This window comes from Andrographis paniculata, unplaced genomic scaffold (assembly GCF_009805555.1).
Source record: "Andrographis paniculata isolate CXL003 unplaced genomic scaffold, ASM980555v1 Contig30END, whole genome shotgun sequence".
Lineage (NCBI taxonomy): Eukaryota > Viridiplantae > Streptophyta > Magnoliopsida > Lamiales > Acanthaceae > Andrographis > Andrographis paniculata.
In genome coordinates, this window is record NW_026137563.1 from 1,411,228 (window position 1) to 1,430,388 (window position 19,161).

General features: G+C 33.2%; 3 protein-coding genes across 11 annotated transcripts; 2 read left to right on the plus strand and 1 right to left on the minus strand.

Moving 5' to 3' along the window:
- The first annotated feature begins 842 nt into the window (after window positions 1-842).
- Window positions 843-5,263, plus strand: LOC127246906 (uncharacterized WD repeat-containing protein C2A9.03-like). 9 transcript variants are annotated; one of them, XM_051268546.1, is made up of 10 exons: window positions 843-964; window positions 1,388-1,533; window positions 1,621-1,797; window positions 2,178-2,261; window positions 3,673-3,807; window positions 3,905-4,015; window positions 4,088-4,179; window positions 4,253-4,358; window positions 4,440-4,526; window positions 4,596-5,263. In XM_051268546.1, exons 1-10 carry the CDS (start codon window positions 883-885, stop codon window positions 5,007-5,009), a joined length of 1,434 nt encoding a protein of 477 aa, XP_051124503.1. In that variant the 5' UTR covers window positions 843-882; the 3' UTR covers window positions 5,010-5,263. The 9 variants fall into 9 exon arrangements, with proteins under 9 accessions (XP_051124503.1, XP_051124505.1, XP_051124502.1 ...); XM_051268548.1 differs by having other exon boundaries at window positions 1,627-1,797; XM_051268545.1 differs by having other exon boundaries at window positions 2,175-2,261; window positions 4,596-5,262.
- Window positions 5,264-8,712: 3,449 nt separating this feature from the next.
- Window positions 8,713-10,581, plus strand: LOC127246804 (ethylene-responsive transcription factor RAP2-4-like). Its single transcript, XM_051268378.1, has one exon. The coding sequence runs from the start codon at window positions 9,382-9,384 to the stop codon at window positions 10,360-10,362; it is 981 nt and encodes a 326-aa protein (XP_051124335.1). The 5' UTR covers window positions 8,713-9,381; the 3' UTR covers window positions 10,363-10,581.
- A 4,713-nt stretch (window positions 10,582-15,294) lies between these two features.
- LOC127246803 (probable trehalose-phosphate phosphatase E) lies at window positions 15,295-17,452 on the minus strand. Its single transcript, XM_051268377.1, has 8 exons — window positions 16,999-17,452; window positions 16,777-16,917; window positions 16,524-16,688; window positions 16,356-16,412; window positions 16,166-16,267; window positions 15,856-16,074; window positions 15,659-15,751; window positions 15,295-15,556 (listed from the first exon to the last, which is right to left on the minus strand). The coding sequence occupies exons 1-8, from the start codon at window positions 17,299-17,301 to the stop codon at window positions 15,479-15,481; spliced, it is 1,158 nt and encodes a 385-aa protein (XP_051124334.1). The 5' UTR covers window positions 17,302-17,452; the 3' UTR covers window positions 15,295-15,478.
- Window positions 17,453-19,161: the final 1,709 nt, after the last annotated feature.

Here is a 19,161-nt window from a genome sequence, read left to right on the forward strand (position 1 = left end):
TTAGTTGATTCAAGATTGAGATTGACCTCTCCTTGATTGATCCACACTTTATAGAGTTCTTCCATAATACTAGTATGAGATAATTAAGATTTTATTTATAATACTCTCTCTCCTTTTCATTCATAGGTATTCATGTGATTCTTAGTCGTAATTTTAAAAATATTAATATTATATTATAATACAGAAGGAATAATGTATAAATAATTAAAATAATTTTATTAATATGGTATGATACAAATGTAATGATATTTGTGTAATATATTATAAATTATAAAAAAATTTGTAATTTTACGTATATAGTACCGTTCCTTAAAAAAAAAGAAAATTGATATTTGAAAAAATAGATACTTTCATTATTGGGAACGAAAGGAGTATAATTTTGAAAATTTAACATTATTTAAGTTCTGTTTACACAATACTCTTTTTAACACTATTTATTTTTTAAAAAATATTACATCAAATATATTATTTTTTTCACAAAATATTAAATTAAATATTAATTAATTATTTATTTATTTATTTTCAAACTTCTATATTTTAAAAAAGTCCATATCTAAACAAACCTTTAATTCTTGAAAAGAAACACGAAGATAAGTAAAATAGATGTATAAAACAAATTTTTAATATAAAATAAAAAATAAAAAAATAAGAATTTAATATGATATATTAAAAAAATCATTGAATGAATAATATAATTGAAAAAAAATGTTTAAAAAATCATTCAAATAAGAATTTATTTGTTTAATATTTTAATTTGATGTAAATATTAAATTTTTTTACGTTAAATATTAATTTTTACTATTATCGAAAGTTTCAGAACCCCAAACAAAAATTCTCTGGTGAGACAGCGAGAGTTAAAGAGTGAGATTGAAAACCGTAGACATGTACAAGAAGCGTCTTCCACGGCATCTCTGCAATCTGCATTTCGGTGGGGCCCAGAGATGGGTTGGAGCCCACAAGGCAGGTAGGTACTGGAACCTTCACGCCATCATCATATATATCTCATATGCACTGATGAATGATGATGCTGCAAACGCATCGGTGGGAGTTCCTTTCGCTGTTGTGTTTAATCGTTCCGTTAGATAATCGGAGCTGATTTTCGAGGGTTTATTGTTGAATGGTGAGCTTTTGAATTTTCGTAACTTTGTTGGTTGTGGATTGGATTATTATGTGGCTCGTGTTGCGTTTGATCGAAGAATGAGATCAATGGATAGTGATGGTCTGTTTTGTGGTTCCCAATTATTTTACATCGTTTTTATCTGACTGCGTTTTCGATTTTGCTTTGGGTAGAATTTTGCTAATTTTCGGAACAGAATAATTGAAATGGTGCGTGCCTGCAATTTTTCTTTCAAGCAATTTCGTTGAAATATTTCTCTATCGTCATTAGTGGAATTTATGGAGCAACGTGGGAACCATGGCCGTGAGTATGCTGTCGACGAGCACTGCAATGCCGGTGGCCGTTCCGAAGGAAGCCATGGAAGCTTCATAGATGAAGAATTGAATGAGACAGACTATGAGGATGACTTGGAGCCGGTAATCCATTTCGTTAGATAATTCAGGAGATAGACATCTAAATTGTATTTTCTTCCATTGCTAATGGCTTTAGAACTGAAATCCAAGCCGCAGAGCATTCCCAGCACTGATACATCGGCTTTGGAGGCGAGGAATGGCAAGGATATACAGGGTATTCCCTGGGAAAGGTTCAACTTTACAAGAGAGACTTATCGTCGATCTCGATTGAAGCAATACAAGAATTACGAGAGTTTGTCTTTTTCTTCGGACGATCTTGAGAAGCTGGTACACTTGCTGTTTAATTTATTTTCTAGCCTATTTCACATTATTTCAAATCTCATATAAAGGCAGTGGCAATCGAAAGTGTACTTGTTTTATTATATCTCTAGCTTTCTAGAAATTGTATTTGACATGTAGTTTGCAAGAGGTTGATGACGATTGTGGTTTACAAAGATACATTGATTAAATAACAGACCTCGTCCATTCTTCATCCTAGGTTGGAAACTTCTCATGTTGATTCAATATCTTTATTCGAGATCACTAATTTGATTCGCCATTGCATTATATCTTCATCGTAATTATTTGTGCATGGAATAGAAATTTAGATAAATGTAGCTGTTGGTTGATACACATTGCTGAGTTCTTTCTGAGTTTCTTGGCAGAAGTGCAAAGAAGTGGAGAAGGGACACAACTTCTACGATTTTCATTTCAATACAAGGGCTGTGAAATCAACAATCGTACACTTTCAGGTATAGACGAATCCAATTGTTCTCAATCCATCTACAATAAGTTTCTTTGATTTTAAGTCTGTGCTCGTGAGTTGAAGTTTATTTAGCAACTTTGTATAACCTTTCTTATTCTAAAACACATGGATGTTGTTGGTTTGATTCTTATGATCTATTTAACTTCCATGATTGTGTCTTTTGTTCTTCTACTCGATCAATCTGTTTTAGTTTATTCTTGTTGTAATTTGCATTGCATTGATTGTTATGTTTTCTTAGTTTAATCTCATTGGATCACCTCTTCTCAAATGTTTTAGGGGGAGCACCAAGTTTTATAGCATAGACCTCTACAAAACGTGAGACTCGATTTTTTAAACAAGTTTAATGTAATTATGCTGTGACTTGGGGCAACATTTATTGAATCCTTTTTTCTGCAGATTGTGATAATTTACCTATGGCATACCGAATACTTCTAACTCAGCTATGAAACTTTTGATAAGAGTGTGAAACCAAGTTATGACAATGGAGGTCTTGTGGGAGCATGACTGAGATCAGTAATGATGTAGATTAACATACATCTTCTTTGGTGCTTATATATTTATTTCATTTTCGTATTTTGGTTTTCATTCTTCCTGTTTGCCATCGTTCGTCAAATTACATGTGTGTTTGGAACATCTTCATAGAGCATACATATAACATATGATTTCATTTACATTTCTTTTTTTCTTATCATATGCTTAATTGAATTGTAGCTTTACCCATGGCAAGTGTCTCCTACTTATCTTTCTTTCAGCCTTGCAAAGAAGATTGATGTTTTATCTGAGCAGCTGGAGCAATAAGGCCTGTTCCATATGGTATGATGGGGTTATCTGAGCATCGAACAGGGTCTAGTCTATAACTGTGGTCGTTAGGCTCCTTTTGATATTTTCTTTCTTTCTTTCGAGTTCTTCAATTACATGAAAACCATAGGCATTCACAGCATTACACCATGCTTTATTGAGACTTCATAGATTATCATCTTGCTTGATTGATTGAATGATTTTGTTTATGAACAAAAAGTTGCGGGAGTGTGTGGACTACTTGTCTTTTATATGAAGTAGCACTCTGTTTCTTATGCATTCGTCTTCTTCCACGATCAAAACAAGCCACTGAATTTAATCTACTGCATTTCTTTTAGAATAATCACATTTATAGCAGCTTAGTACTACTTGGAATGTCATTTTTCTTTTTCGATTGCAATGTTGATGGTCTATTCTTCTCCTTTTCGACAATTTACCAGTCTTTTGGTTTAACATCAAATGAATTGCATAGTGACTTTATATCTCAACCTACATGCTGTGTTTGCTATATCAAATGCAAATTGTTGCCATTTTTAGTTTTCCTAATTGTCTTAATCATCTTATCCCATCTCAATCGAACATCCTGCACTGCCTTTCAGCTGAGGAATCTGTTATGGGCAACGTCAAAACACGATGTGTATCTCATGCAAAACTACTCTGTAATGCACTGGTCTGCTCTGCTTCGTCGGCCTAAAGAAGTGCTTAATGTTTCCAGGCCTATTCAACTAACTGAGGCGAGTTCTTCCATTTCTAGTACTTCCACTTCTTTTACACTCGATATCATTCTAACATCATCACATCGAATGTCTTGATCTAATGATTTGTTTACAGAAGTATCCTCAACATATTGCGCAATCCATTTCCCAGGTTTATATAAGCACCATGGCTGTGAAGGAGAATCTAATGGTAGCTGGTGGCTTCCATGGAGAGCTTATCTGTAAGGTATTGTTCCTCTGATATTACTATCTATAATATTTCATCGAGCTTATCTTTTGCACTTCTTTCATCGCGCAGCGTCTAAACCACTGCGACATAGCCTTCTGCACGAAGCTATCCCCCGAAGAAAATGCTATCACCAATTCAGTGGACATATTCTGTAGCCCCAGGTAAACATATAGCGATTTCAATTTCTTCGAAAAAGTCGTTAGCTTGATCGTGTTTATATTTTTCTCGATGCAGCGGTTCAACACAACTTTCTGCAGCCAACAACGACTCAAAAGTCCGGATTTTCGACATGTCAGCCATCTCATGCCTAAGCTCTTTCACATTCCCATGGCCTGTAAATGTGAGTGAAATTCCGAAGTTAAATTTCTAAATCCCGACGTTCGATTCATCTCGTCATCTCACTCATTGTCGTTTCATTAAGAACGCCTCCGCAAATCCGGACGGGAAGCTAATCGCAGTGCTCGGGGACAGCCCCGATTGTTTGCTCGCCGACATGCAGTCGGGAAAGGTCAGCCAGCAATCGCCGTTTATTCATTTAAAATCATCGAAAATTCTAACAAAAAACGTCGATTCTCAGGTCGTCAACAGCCTCAAGGGACACTTGGATTATTCGTTCGCCTCAGCTTGGCACCCAGAAGGCCTCGTTTTGGCGACCGGGAACCAAGACAGAACGTGCCAGCTATGGGACTTGAGGAGACCCTCGGAGTCGTTAGCCGTGCTCGAAGGAAGGATGGGCGCAATCAGAGCCTTAAGGTTCACGTCGGACGGACGGTTCTTGGCCATGGCCGAGCCGGCGGACTTTGTTCACGTGTTCGACGCGCGATCGGGTTATGCGACGGGGCAAGAGATCGATCTCTTTGGCGAGATCGCAGGAATCTCGTTCAGCCCCGACGCCGGTACTTTGTTCGTGAGTGTTTCGGACAGGACGTACGGCAGTTTAATGGAGTTCAGGAGAAGGTATTGCCATTGTTATCTTGATTGCATATTTTAGGTCACTCGTTTACAGCCAAAATGTGTGTTCTAATGTTCGAATTAGAAAGATAATGTTGTTTAGTCTATTGGTAGAATGGCAGCTTTGCATTATAAGTCAACTTGGGCTGAAGTCAACCCCTGTCCCTTCACTTGAGTTGAGAGTATGGATTAGAGTTATGTGTAAGTCGTGTCAGATTTGAGATTCCTATGCTTTTTGTCAACGCAATTAACGAATGGGTGAAGAATTTTTTTAAATTTTTTTTCTTAATCCTATCAAAATATATTAATAGATTATCAGTTGCAAGATGATATTCGATGCTAATCCTTAGTCAATGCACTTTTCCTTTTTTTTTTTTTGTCCATTTTGGTCAACTTGGGTTTGATTACTCCTGTTTGTAAGAGTTGTTCAATTTATTTTATTTAGTGAAAACTATATACTAATGATTCGTTAATGTTATAGTTATAGGCATCGTAAATTGCTGATTTAATGATTTTTATTATTATTATTTTTTTTAATTTTGATTTTGATTTTGATGTTTGATTTAAATAATGGGTTGAATGTAATTTTTTTTGTAAAGATAAATAATACTCCAATACCTTCAAATTTGTGACAAAATGTTTGTACATGAATTTAAATAAGAGTTAATAGTAATTATTGTTTTTTATAATACAAAAGTATAAAATATAATATATATATATATGTACTAATAAAATAAAATAATAATATTCTCTCTTATGATGAAGAAAAATGTATATTAATTCTAATGATGGAGGCAATGATATTTTTCTCTAAGAAAAATACAAAATAAAAAAAGTTAATTAATTATAGTTTGTATTAATTTTTATTTTATTATTATTTTCTAAAACAATATGTGGCAGATTTATTTTAATTATTATTATATTAAAAAAAAATACAAACATATACACCTTAATGATCAGTACTGTAATTATTTTGAATAATTAACATTTGGGAGTTTATTAGTATTTTGAGTATATAGACAATTTAGTGGAAGTAGAGGGACATATTCAAAGAACTGGAGATTTTAACGGAGGAAGTGACGGTGTGATGGAGCAATAGTGTCCCCGGCAGCACGTGATCCACCCGTTTCTCACGCCGTCGATCTTCGCCGTAAGATCCGCCGAATCTCAACTGTAGTAATGTTCCCTTGACTAAACTTGCTTAACGTAATAGTACTGTCATTACTGTCTATTACACATAACTTAGCACACACAAATGCTTTGTTTGCTTTAGAATAATACTCACTCCGTCTCATAAATATAATCTTAATTGGAGTGGATACAGGATTTAAAGAATATTGATATTATATTGGTAGTCGATGAAAAATATGGATAAAAGACTTTTTTGCCATTGTGAGTATATTAATGTAAAAAGTAGTGACAATTGTGTAATAAAAATAAAAAAGTATGGGTAGTTTTATAGTGATATAGTTATTTATGAAAATAAAACTATTGTTTTAGGACGGACAAAAATAGTAAACAAGACTATTATATTATGACGGAGGGAGTATAGATTTTTTAAAAAACCCGAGCTAAGTATTACTTCCTCAATTCCGGATGAAAGTATTCTTGTAAAATTTTGTAATAGATTAATAAATAATATTATTTTATTGATCAGTGTAAATTCATAATTATATTTATAATAATATATTTGTAATTTAAGTAAACATAAAAAAATATTTTGATATTAGTGTATAATTATTTTTACTAAAATAAAAAAAAATTTGAATGGACAATTGAAATGATGAAAAAAAGTACTTTGAATTAATTAAAATGTAAAACTACCGCACCATTGTATCTAAAAATAATATTTTAACAATGGAATAATATAAAATTTAAATAAAACAGTCTTCCAGCACTCCAAAATCAAATCAAAAACAAATTATCGTAAATATTTAAATTTAACCAAACAACTATATATATGTATATATATGTTTCATATCACGTACGAAAAGGGGAAAAAAAGGGTGGAGACATAATTTGACCAAAGTGAATTAAAATAGTTAAATAAAAATCACATGGACAGTGTCATCAACTAATTCCAGACTGCATCATAATAATAATAATAATATAGATTAAATGCCATTATTGTACAACTATATACCGTTGCATAAATGCTGAGATAATGGCGTCTGTATATATTTATATTATTTCCAAAGTCAGATTATAGTTTGAGATTCCATGGTCAATTATATATATATTTTTTAAAAAATGTCCATTTTTTACATTATTTGTTACAGTTTTTGTTGTATATGCATTTGAAAGTATTTTTTAAAGAATAAAGATAAAATAATTTAAATTATATCAGCTAAAATAATATTCAAAAGTGAAAAAAAAAAAAAAAACATTAGGAGTATTAATTAACTTAAAACTATATATATATATATATATGTATTTTTAGAAACTTTCAAAGAACTATAGGGTTTTATTTTTTATTTTTTAGTTTTTATTTTATTTTTATGGGAAATTGAGTTAAGAGTATCTTTAGATAGAAGGAATATTATTTTACGGTTTATTCGATGAAGAGTAATGTATAAAAGTACAAAAATGTGTATATGTAACAAAAGAAATTGACTACGAGTATTAAAATTAAAATATAATAAATTTAAAATTATTTAGGGTGTGGTTCTTTTGATGGGTTTGAAAAAAATTTGGTTTGATTTGATATTAAAATAATGTATGATGGAGATATTTTGTGAAAGAAAAAAAATATACTCCCTCTGGTGCAAGGTTGCAGTTTATTATTTTCTAAGTAGATTTTTTAATATTAGTATTATAATGGATTGGAGTGAAAATGACAAAAATATCCATGTTAAATAGGTAGGACAATTACTAAATTAGAAAATGATAACTTTATTTTGAGATGAACGAAAATGAAAAATAACAAATTTTCAATGGGACGGAGGAATAATTTTTTCCAAATGGTAGAAACTTCATTTTTTTAGCAAAATAAACATACCCTTAATAATTCCAAATGTAAGAAGAAAAAAAAAATATCTAAGTTTGTACGTGTCCAAGGGCAGAGCAAAAACTGGTCCGACGCGCAGACAGAGAGGCAGTCAACAACGCCTTCTCATTGTACACGTGGAGTAGGATCATTGGTCCAGGTGTCTCAGTGTGTGAACGGAGACCAGCGTGATAAATGAGAAAGTCCTTAAGTTAGCAAGTCCATTTCTCAATTCAATTTTCATACAGCATTTTGTAAACTTTAATTTTTTATTATTTTAAATAAAAATGTTTACATAGGTTATATGTATTTATTAAAAATCATAAAATTTTATAAGAAAAAAAATAAAAATGAAAAGAACTGAACGATTGTACCTATTAATTGCAAAATTTACCATTACAACAAATACCGATTCCATAATAGTAAAATGAAGTGTTACTGTTCCGTAAGGAAGTGGTGTAAGAATTAAACTTGTGACAATAAAGTTATGAGTTAAAGATTAACACCATATAAGCAAGTATGTTTAATTATAATATTTTAAAATATTAATAAAAAAATATTTGAAAAAAAAATAATTATATTAATATAAAAATATTTTTAATATTAATAAAAATAAAAAAATAAAAAAATACCACGGCAAAATTCCATCATTCCATGGACTCCCCCTCCCTCCCTCTCTCTCTCTCTCTCTCTCTCTCTCACTCTCACGCATACACACACTCTCCCCCTTTGTGTATCTATCTCTATATATACAGGGTTTGCTCCAAGCCACAAACCCACCAGAAAAAAAAAAGAAACACGAGAGAGAGTGAGAGAGAGTGAGAGAGAGGCTCTTCTTCTTCTTCTTCTTTTTCTCACTTGCACACACTTTTCACCAGATTTCATCTTTGATTTTTGCTAGCTTTTTTTCTTCCTAATTTCCTTCTTTCCCTTCTTCTTCTTCTTCTCTCTGATTTATGATTCCTCTACCCCTTTCTGTCTACATCTTCCATCTCATCATCATTTCTCTTCAACTATGGCTTTCTTCTATTTCTATTCTTTCTTTATAATCAGCAATTATTAGTATACTTGTATTATTATTTACAATTCACAATTTCCCAACTCAACTTAGATCTGCAGGATTGATTTGCACACTACTTCCTACAATCCCTTCCTTCCTTCACTAATCTCTATCTAATTAATCAATTGGCCGCTTTTTGTTTGGCCACAAAGAGGATTTATTTGAAGGGTTTGCCATTTTTTTGTAAAACCCTCTCTTTATTCCTCAACTGTTTATTTTTTGTTTTTTTTCGGTAGTTAGACAAACCACACCCACCGCCTGTTCTTTCATTTTATTAAGAACCAGGCTCTTCTATTTCTTCCCTAATTATTTAATTCTTACCTAAAAAATAAAAAAGAAATTATTTTATTATTGTTGTTGTTGAGAATGGCAGGTGCTATGAATTTTTGGAGTAGCACAGCAGCAGAAGCAGATGTAAATGATCCCTTTGGGGGTGGTGAGTTAATGGAAGCACTTGAACCTTTTTTGAAAACTGCTTCTTCCACTCCCCCTAATCCCCCCTCTTCTTATTCTCCTTTTCCTACTTCCAATCCCTCTTTCTCTATTTCCACACCCAATCACCACTACCCATATATCACTCCTCCCTCTGGTTCCTACCCCTACAATTCTTACTTTCCCACCTCCCAATTTGACATTGCAGCACCGGCCCATGATTTTTCGTTTGGGCCGGGCTACTCTTATGAGCAAGTACAATTTTCTTCAACCCAGGCCCATAATGATTTGGGCCAGACTTCGGCCCACTACCAATTACAGCCGACGGCTGACATTCCTGGGCCGAGGCCCATTTCGATGAAACGAGTCGGCTCGCCGCCGAAGCCGACCAAGCTGTACAGAGGTGTACGGCAGCGCCACTGGGGGAAATGGGTGGCGGAGATCCGTCTGCCGAAGAACCGCACGCGGCTGTGGCTCGGCACCTACGACACGGCGGAGGAGGCGGCGCTGGCCTACGACACGGCGTCGTTCAAGCTCCGGGGAGATTTCGCGAAGCTGAACTTCCCGCACCTCCGCCACGGCGGCTCGCACATCGGCGGCGAGTACAAGCCGCTCCACGCTAGCCTCGAGGCCAAGCTGGAGGAGATCTGCCGTACTCTCGCCGAGGGAAAGAGCGTTCAGACCGGTAGGGGAAAGAAGTCGCCGTCGAATCAGAAAAAATCGGCGGCGGCGGCGGCGGCGGAAGAAGGGACGGAGAAGAAGTGCAAGGCGGCGGGGTCCGAGAGCGACGGTTCGGGTCCGGATTCGGATACGATGTACCCGGATTTTGGGGCGGGTCATCAACCCGATTGGGAGATGGAGACGCTGGAATTGGAGAAGTATCCATCTTATGAAATTGATTGGGCTGCTTTATAATTTGGCAATAAGCGCAGCCCTTTCTTGCAAAAAAGAGAGAGTTATTAAAAACAATGGTCAATAGGAATTGCTTAGTGTTACTATTAGTAGTGAGATAGTTCTGCAATGAATTTTTAGGCATTTGCAGGACAATGTATTTTGAGGTTTGTGCTGTATTTCTTTTTTTGAATATATCTGTAATATCTTGTTATTTGTAATCCAATTGATTCTATTCTACAATTCCTTACAGAGAACAATTCATACATTTTATTGACCATTACAGTCTTTCATATTTATTTGATGCAAAGATAAAAACACAATATAGTGAGTATATGCTATCACCATCACTGCCACTGTCATTTATGCTTATTCTCTGGTGAACATAATAGTATATGATTTATTTTCATCACTACTTTAGCTAAATATCAAAGCCGAAAGGGATGCAGAAGAAATAATTCAACATTCTTCAATATATTATATACACTCCCTATGGTTGATTTGTGTACAAAAAGTCTAGGGTCAAGTGTGAACTCTTATACTTTTAAGCAAAAATTCCAGACCCCAAATTTCAAAAAAGGGATGGACAAGATTATGCTAAAGATCTTGTTGAGATTGAACTTTTGTCCATAGAACTCTCTGTCAACATTCACTTTCTGTGAACTTATCCTAAATAACAAGTTTTCAATAAATGACAAAAAGAAAAATGACAAAACTGGCTTTTCATGTTACAAGTCATCTTCCTGTAGAGCCAAAGTTTTCTATAAATCCTGAAGCAACAATCTATGAATGGTAACATGAAAAAGACCTAAGCAGTACATCTAACCCTTTTAGTTTGCAGATTTGATTTTGATAGCCAAACCTGATTCCACTTTAGTTATCAATCATTAGTTGAATAACTTGAATCTACCTATTTCTATTTTACTTTTAATTGCTTTCTGACAATGGTATATGAATGAGTGAATGAGTCCATTATCCCTATACAGTGAATATGCCTGGTGAAATGAATATGTGACTAAGGTGAAAGCAGAGAAATAAAGGGAATCATACGATGAAGAGAGTTATCTCTGGTAATGATAATTTTGAGAGAGACAGAGAAAGTTACCTCCAACAATGGCACAAATAGTGTTATGGATGGAACAAAGTCTCCCTGTAAAAGTTAGCTGTAAGGCTGTCAGAACCATTCAATATATGGTATAGCAGATGTCAGCAGATGAGACAAATAAACAGATTAAGAATGAACATAGGTGCTTGATGTCAACATTCAGCATAAATATTAATTTATCTTTTTGCATAATGGACAAAATACACTGACCTGAATTGGTGAAAGTTCATAGAAGACAAATACCCTTGGAAGAGCTTGAGGTTGAGGCAAACCTTCATCTTTAACATGTTCAGTAACCTTCATCTTCAAAATCTCAGTATAACCTAATCTGACTGGATTACATGCCCATGGATATCTGAGAACATGGTTGGTACTACCAGCAATATTAAAGTAGCACTGAAAAAACGCACATATTTTGAAATAATAAATGTCTATTTCTTATGCTGAGATGATAATTCAACTTCTTTAAGGAGCATCAATATTTGTATATGATAACCTTCAGTATAAATATATAGCAGAAAACTCAACCAGGAAATGGAATAATTTACAAAAGCCACTGACCTTGATATGATATGGATACACGACATTTGAGGTTTGTTGTGTCCCATTACAGACTGCAGGCAAAGACAAATACAAATATCTCTATGTATTGATAAATGGTGAATATTATGGGCGGAAGCATTGGAGCACATAATGCAAAAATTTCTAGAGAACGAACAGACCAAATATCCATCTCGTGGATTACAAACACAAGGGAAGTAGTTTCCAAATGCTCCCTAATCATTTTGTGACTTATCTGCATTACAAAACCTAAATTTGTTTAATGCTAAGTTAATTAACTTCAAAACGAAGGATATCTCACTCAGAGAGTCTAATGCTACTGCTACTGTTAATGCCTTATATTCAAACTGTTCTTCTGAGCACACACAATGCGTAAAGGTTAAAATCTAGAGGAACAAACAAAATACAGATAAAGAATTACGAACTGAGTTCGGAGATAAACAGGAGGAGCATAACGACGGAAGAAACCATGGCTATAAGCCTATAATGCCTCCGGAGATTGTTCTTCCGTAGATTGATCTTGGCATAGACGTCCAGATTCCGCAATTTCACAATCATACCCTCCATCGTCCATCAACAGCCAAATTTCACCCAGAATTAAATACATCAACCGCCATCGAATCGGGAAATACAAAATGAGACGACGCAGCGAATCACGGAAGAAGACTGAAAGGCCGGAAAAAGATCCGACAGTCGCCGGACAGAAGTCTCGGTCAAAGATCCAGGCCGTTAACGCGCGGGCTCTATCTCCTCCTCATATAATTTCTTAATGGGCCGTAAAGCCCAATATATCGATATCTTATTGCTCCGGTCCAAAAAGACTCTAAATCCTTAATGGGCTCCGAATACCACCGGCCCATCTAGAAAACATAAAGAACCAACCAAACTCTGCACACTGTACAACACACAAGAGACAAATTTACATATTACAAAACAAAAATTTTATAAAATTATTAAGTGAATAATTAATGTAATAAAATTCCAAGATTCCAACATTTGAGGCCTCTGCTCCCTCCCACCATGCATGTCACTTTTATTCACATGCAAATCCAACTGGCCAATCTCAACTCTATATTCTAAACCCTAAATACAAACTTCACATAAATATATATATATATATATTAAAAAATAATAATACAAGAAAAGGAATATTTCTTTGATTTTATAATCAATTCTGTAAATAATTCAAAAAAAAATGGGATTAGCTAGCTCGAGCATCGATGTGGGGGGACCAGTTTGTGTACTCAACACGTATACCTTAAATTTAGGACAAATTTGCATATTATAATAGTAGTAACACACAATAATTATAAAATAAATAAATAAATAATAATATGTGTGGATCTTAATCAAGGTCCAAGTGTTTCACATTATTGCCCCATGTTTGAACCCCTTTTTTTTTTTTTTTTTTTTCCTTTTTACCAAAAAAACATACATATTATATATATTGCACTTTACAAATGCAAATTTTTATGTTATTTTATTTCAAAAATTCCAAGCAACCACTGTAATAGTTTATTTAAGTAATTAAATGGAAGTGAGGTTGATAGTGTAACTGTATATGTGCTTGGATATATTATGCTACTTTTCCACCAATAATTGTGACATTCAATGGGGGGTTCGATTTTATTAATTTTAATTTCAAAGATCGATGGAACCTAGTGGAAGCAATTCTTTACACGTCGAAAAGATGGCCAACTTTCTTTAAAGGAATAAAAATAGGATGGATTTTTATTTTATTTTATATAACTATATATATGTGTGTATACATGTGTATGTATCTCTGCGTGTGTGTGTTAGTGTCCCCAAACTGATGTCTTGTTCACATAAATCAAGCACTTAAAGTGGATTCCAACTCCAACAATGGGTTCTTTTCTAAGTCTTGGAAGTGGGTTTTCACTATCACCACCTAACTCCCAATGAGGAGAAATTAAATAAATAATTTAAATTAAATTAAATTAAATGAAAGTGGCATTGAAAGTCATTATTAAGAAATATTTGAGTTTGGGTTTCATGTGGGCTCTCACAAAATCCAAGTGCCCACTACTATTGATTGTTGTTAAATTTAGCTTCATTTTATATATATTATATATATATATATGTGTGTGTATGTATGTATAGTGTATATAATCATTATAATTATAATAAATATATATATATATGTGTATAGGGTTGATAGTTTAAGTAAAAGTTGGGTTAAAGAGATCTAAGAATGAGATGAAATAATTGGTAGTGCAGTCTTCAATGAGTGCTACTTTTGATGTAGTGTGTAAAATTATTGTTGAATATAGTAACTTGATTTTTTAATTTTTTATTTTTTAATAGAACAATGCATTGATAAGATGATCAACTGATTAATTCATCACATTGTTAAGGATGTAATGAATTGTGTTAATTGTAGCATGAAAAATTAATTGAGAATATATTAAATAAAATTTAAAGCCATAGATATATATATATATATATATATCGTGGAATGCCAATGGCCATTATTGGTGTGATTGGCTAATTAGTAGTATTGCTGGATAAGAAATTATATTGGTCAGTCAGATAGGCATAAGACGACAATTATTGATCTAAGCTACCAATACCATACAGCATGTCCGAACAACGCCAATAATGGGTGACCTTCGATTCTCTTTAATTTTTACCATAACAATACAATTATTATAGTTAATTATCATTTCTTTTTGGACTTATTTTTGTATTTTAGATTTAAATTTCAGTTTCAATATATAGAATATATATTCTATTATCTTAGAAAAAATTAATGTTCAATACAAATATCATTTTATATTATTAACACAATTATTGATACTTCACATTAAATAATAATAATAAAAAAAAAAAATTCAAACAAACCCATATGTTTTGCGAGAAGAAATATTATATATATATATATATTTTAAATAATAAAAACTATATAGTAAAAAATATGGATCCTATGATTGACACTAATTTCCATCAATAATAACTTTTTTAACATCACATTAAATACCAATCTTTTTATTATTTACAAAAATTTTCAAAATTTCTATTCCAAAAAAACCTAAAACTATAACACAAATAATAAGAGCCCATGTAATAGATTTTTATGATTATTATTTTGAACTGAGCATGGTCTAAATGTTGTTATACCAAATGCATTTTTTAAAATAAAACTATTCAAAGTGTGCATACTTTTCAGATGATTCCAAGAAGTGCTACAGTCTATTTTATAAGGAAAAGCAAGATGAATGAAACCATAAGACTTGCACGTGGAACATTAACTTTCTTTTTTTTTTTTTTTATTTTTTTTTTTTTTTTTTCTTTTTCTGAAAACAAATATCACAATTACAATTACAATTTTTCCTCAATTACAATTACAGTTACAGTTATAGTTACAAACTTATAGTTACAAGAGAGCTGCTTGCGTGTCCCACATCGGACAGAACATGAATCTGCACTCTCTCTGGTAATAAATGCAGCATCGAATTAGTCACTAATGGCTCTGTAGGGACACCCACACGACAACTTCTTCCACTCAACCAAACGTTTTAGGAACTCCATAACCTGTCCATGATAAGCACAGCCACTGATCATCATTTCTAATAATAATAATAATAATAATAATTCATACACACATAATAGTATATATAAATTAAATTTACTTGCCTCGATTGGTTCTTGCAACGAATACGAAGCATTAGTCTCTTTGGGATTTTTAGACACTAAAATCCCTAATCCTTGTCCTCTCTCGCGCAATACCTATTACAATATCGATCATTACATTATTAATATTATGTTACCGTTTGATTCGTACAACTGGTCATTTTTCAGTGCAAAAAATTGTAATAAGAAATTACATGTACCTTGAATGCATCTTCGTCAGTGCGGTCATCGCCAATGTAGACTGGCAAGACATTGTCGGATTCGGCGTAGCCTAAAGACTCCAACAAGAACTCGAGCGCATTCCCCTTGTCCCATTCGATCACCGGCCGGATTTCTAGAACTTTCCGGCCTTGGCTCAACTTGACTCGGGGATAGTCCTTGATCACGAGCTTCACTTGCTCCGCTAATTCGCCCCATTGCTGCAAGCCAATGTGTCACAACACATTCATTGATTTATTGCAAGTTCGAGAGTATTTATTAAAAAATTAATAAAAAAAATAATGTTCTTACCTTTTCCTCGACGCATCGGTAGTGTACGGACAAACAAAACTTGTTGTTTTCGACTTTTGCACCGGCTATGTGTCCTACTCTCTCCATCAAAGCTTTGTTTATCTGTGATGGCGTCGATTGATCAAAATTTGGTAAAAATGATCAACTTTTTTTTTTTTTTTTTTTCTTATTGTAAGAAGAAGACACGAACCTCATCAATCATAGGCAGAAATTCCCTGGCAGGCTGGCAGAGGAGACTTTGATTCCCCTAAACAATATAATCACGAAAATGACCTGACATCTGAGGATTGAACTTAACAAGAAAAACAAGAACATGGGATTGCTCGATTTGTTAAATATTGGGGACTGACTGACTTACTTTTCTGCATCTGTTTCCTCTGGCTGGTCCCTTGATGTCCATTCCATGGCTGCCGGCGTAGTAAAGCTCCGACAATCTTACGAAGCTATATACCTTAGCTCTGCACCTCCCGCTGACGATGGCCGTCGGGAAGAACTTGGCTACGTTCCTCACAGCTTCTCTCATCTAATTCAAAAAAAAAAAAAGAAGAAAAAACCCTTTTAGCTTGTTTGTTTATTAATTTCAGACAAGTTATTAATTAGTAATTATTAACCTCGGAGGTAATAAAGGCGCGGTCGGGATCGTCGACGATGGGGGACAAAGTGCCGTCGTAGTCGAGGAACACTACTATCTGCTTCCCTATCGACGCCGCCATTATGCCGTCGAACATGGCCAGCGCCGACGGATGGCGGAGCTGCAATTAATACACGTCCACGTCAGCAATACGTAAACGAGGATGCAATAAGAAGAAGGAGAAGAAGAATGTGGGACTAACGATCCAGGACTTGTGATCCTCGGCGGCGCTAGTGCGGGTGGGGGAAGAAGCGCGCATTGAGTCGAGCAACGCGGCGGCGGAGGCGGAGGCGGAGGCTTTGCCGGCGATCCTATTATTCCGGCAGCACGTGGGGTCACGCGAGCGTCGCTTGACGGAGGAGAAGTAGTTGTCGGACATGGCGGCGACGGCTATGGCGGCCATGGAGACGGTGGCGTCGGAAATTACGATGTTGGGCGGGACTGGGGCCATGACTCTCTTCTGATCTGTTGATGATATAGTGACCACTGTCGTCTGTGTCGACATTGGATAAATTAATTAATTAATAGTAATAATTTGGTTGTTGTAATGATTATTGCAGTTAGTGCAATGGGGAATGAATTGAATTGAATTGAATTGAATTGAAGTTCTGGTTGGAGAAGAAAGTGGGAGAAGTTGCAGAGAGACGAATAAAAGCTAAGGCACGAAGGAGTTTGTGAGTGAAGAGAAAAGGGAAGGATGTAATGGATTTATAAATAAGCACTCTTCACTTCTATCCTATTGCAGTGTCGGAGCGGGACCACAAGTCTGGCCCTTTTTTGGACTATTATGCCCCGGGACCTCAACGCCCGCCCCGTCCTACGCTGCAAATCCCTCTTTGCTTGAATTATTGGTGAGTAAAGAGAATTATTATGGGTCTTCGTTTTTATTTATTATTGTTAGTTAGATATGAGAAAAAGTAATATAAAGAACGATATTTAGTTTTGAATTTTCTTTTTTTCCTTCTTATTTTCGCGTTGAGGTTTTTTTTTTTTTTTTTTTTTGTTAGTGTATTAATAATATAATTTTTTTTATTTATTAAATTGTTAATTTTTTATAAATATATAGAATGTGTATATATATCATTTTTTTATTATATTAATAAAAAATTATATCACAAAAAACACAAATTTAACAAATTTATTGTAATGGAGTAATTGTTTTCTTGGTAATAATATTCGAGTTTGTTGTTGGTGAATGGAACCTATGATTTTGTTTAGTTGACAATTATGCAATTATGTATTTTTTTTTATTAATTAATTTTCGTCGATAAAAATATATTAGTTTTTTTACAAAATGTTGTATGTAAACTGTCATTTAAGCTATAATTTGTGTTTATGTTTTTCTTTCTTTTTTTTTATTTATTTATTATGTTTTGGATTGTTTTGATATTATTTATATATGAAAAATATTAACTAAAAAACATATTTGAAATTAAATTTATCTTGAGATATACCTGCAAAAATGACAATTTCATGATTACTAATGTGCATTAGGAAGTAATATATATATATATGTATGCATATATAAAAACAAATGAAATCATATTATATATATATTGTTTGGACATAATCCATTGTTAGAAATTTTGAGGAAAAATAATGAGATTATGTTGTGATATCAAACAATGGGTCTATATATAGAGATAATATAAAATAGACTCGATAAACTCAGATATAGTAACATAATATATGGATAAGACAAAATCTAAATATGGTATAAATAATGATAAAAGTTGACGAGACCGGAGCAGACAACGAGACGACTACAGTCAATAGAATTTTGGGAATTTATTTTGGAAAAAAATGTCAAATTATGTTACAAAATTCTTACATGAGATAAAATAATACTATAATATTAGGTTGATAGTGTGATAATTTGTAAATATAATTTTCCAAATAGTCACTAAGGTAAACCCTAAAACCTATATCCCCTGTAATTGTTAACAATTATCACATCTTCGTATGCATAATTCATAATTAGAGAAATAATTAATTTATAAAAATAATAACTAAGCACATTTATTTATATGAGAATAATAATTTATTTATTTATTTGTAGAAGTAACAATTGAATGATTATTACATTTAATTATATGTAATATACAAACATGTCTTTAGGGCATGTTTGGTGCAATGAGGAGAATATTAATGATTGATTAAAGTAAATTAAAGAGTGATAATAAATAATAAAATTAGAATTGTATTAAAACAAACAGAATGATACTATAATTTTTTAATATTTTTTTTTTTATGTATATATATATATATTATTCATGTTATTTTAACTTTGTGAGTATAACAAAATAAAATAAAAATTGCATTATCAAACAAAGAGGTATACATATAAAACTGTTGTTATGATAAT

Excerpts from the sequence above, each read along its gene's own strand:
- LOC127246906 (XM_051268545.1), top strand. The coding sequence starts at position 883 with ATGTACAAGAAGCGTCTTCCACGGCATCTCTGCAATCTGCATTTCGGT. Across the intron at positions 3,808-3,904 it reads GGCCTATTCAACTAACTGAG|AAGTATCCTCAACATATTGC; the intron begins GCGAGTTCTTCC and ends ATTTGTTTACAG. Across the intron at positions 4,527-4,595 it reads CCGACATGCAGTCGGGAAAG|GTCGTCAACAGCCTCAAGGG; the intron begins GTCAGCCAGCAA and ends GTCGATTCTCAG.
- LOC127246804 (XM_051268378.1), top strand. The coding sequence starts at position 9,382 with ATGGCAGGTGCTATGAATTTTTGGAGTAGCACAGCAGCAGAAGCAGAT.
- LOC127246803 (XM_051268377.1), bottom strand. The coding sequence starts at position 17,301 with ATGTCGACACAGACGACAGTGGTCACTATATCATCAACAGATCAGAAG. Across the intron at positions 16,689-16,776 it reads GCGCCTTTATTACCTCCGAG|ATGAGAGAAGCTGTGAGGAA; the intron begins GTTAATAATTAC and ends TTTTTGAATTAG. Across the intron at positions 16,268-16,355 it reads TTCTGCCTATGATTGATGAG|ATAAACAAAGCTTTGATGGA; the intron begins GTTCGTGTCTTC and ends ACGCCATCACAG.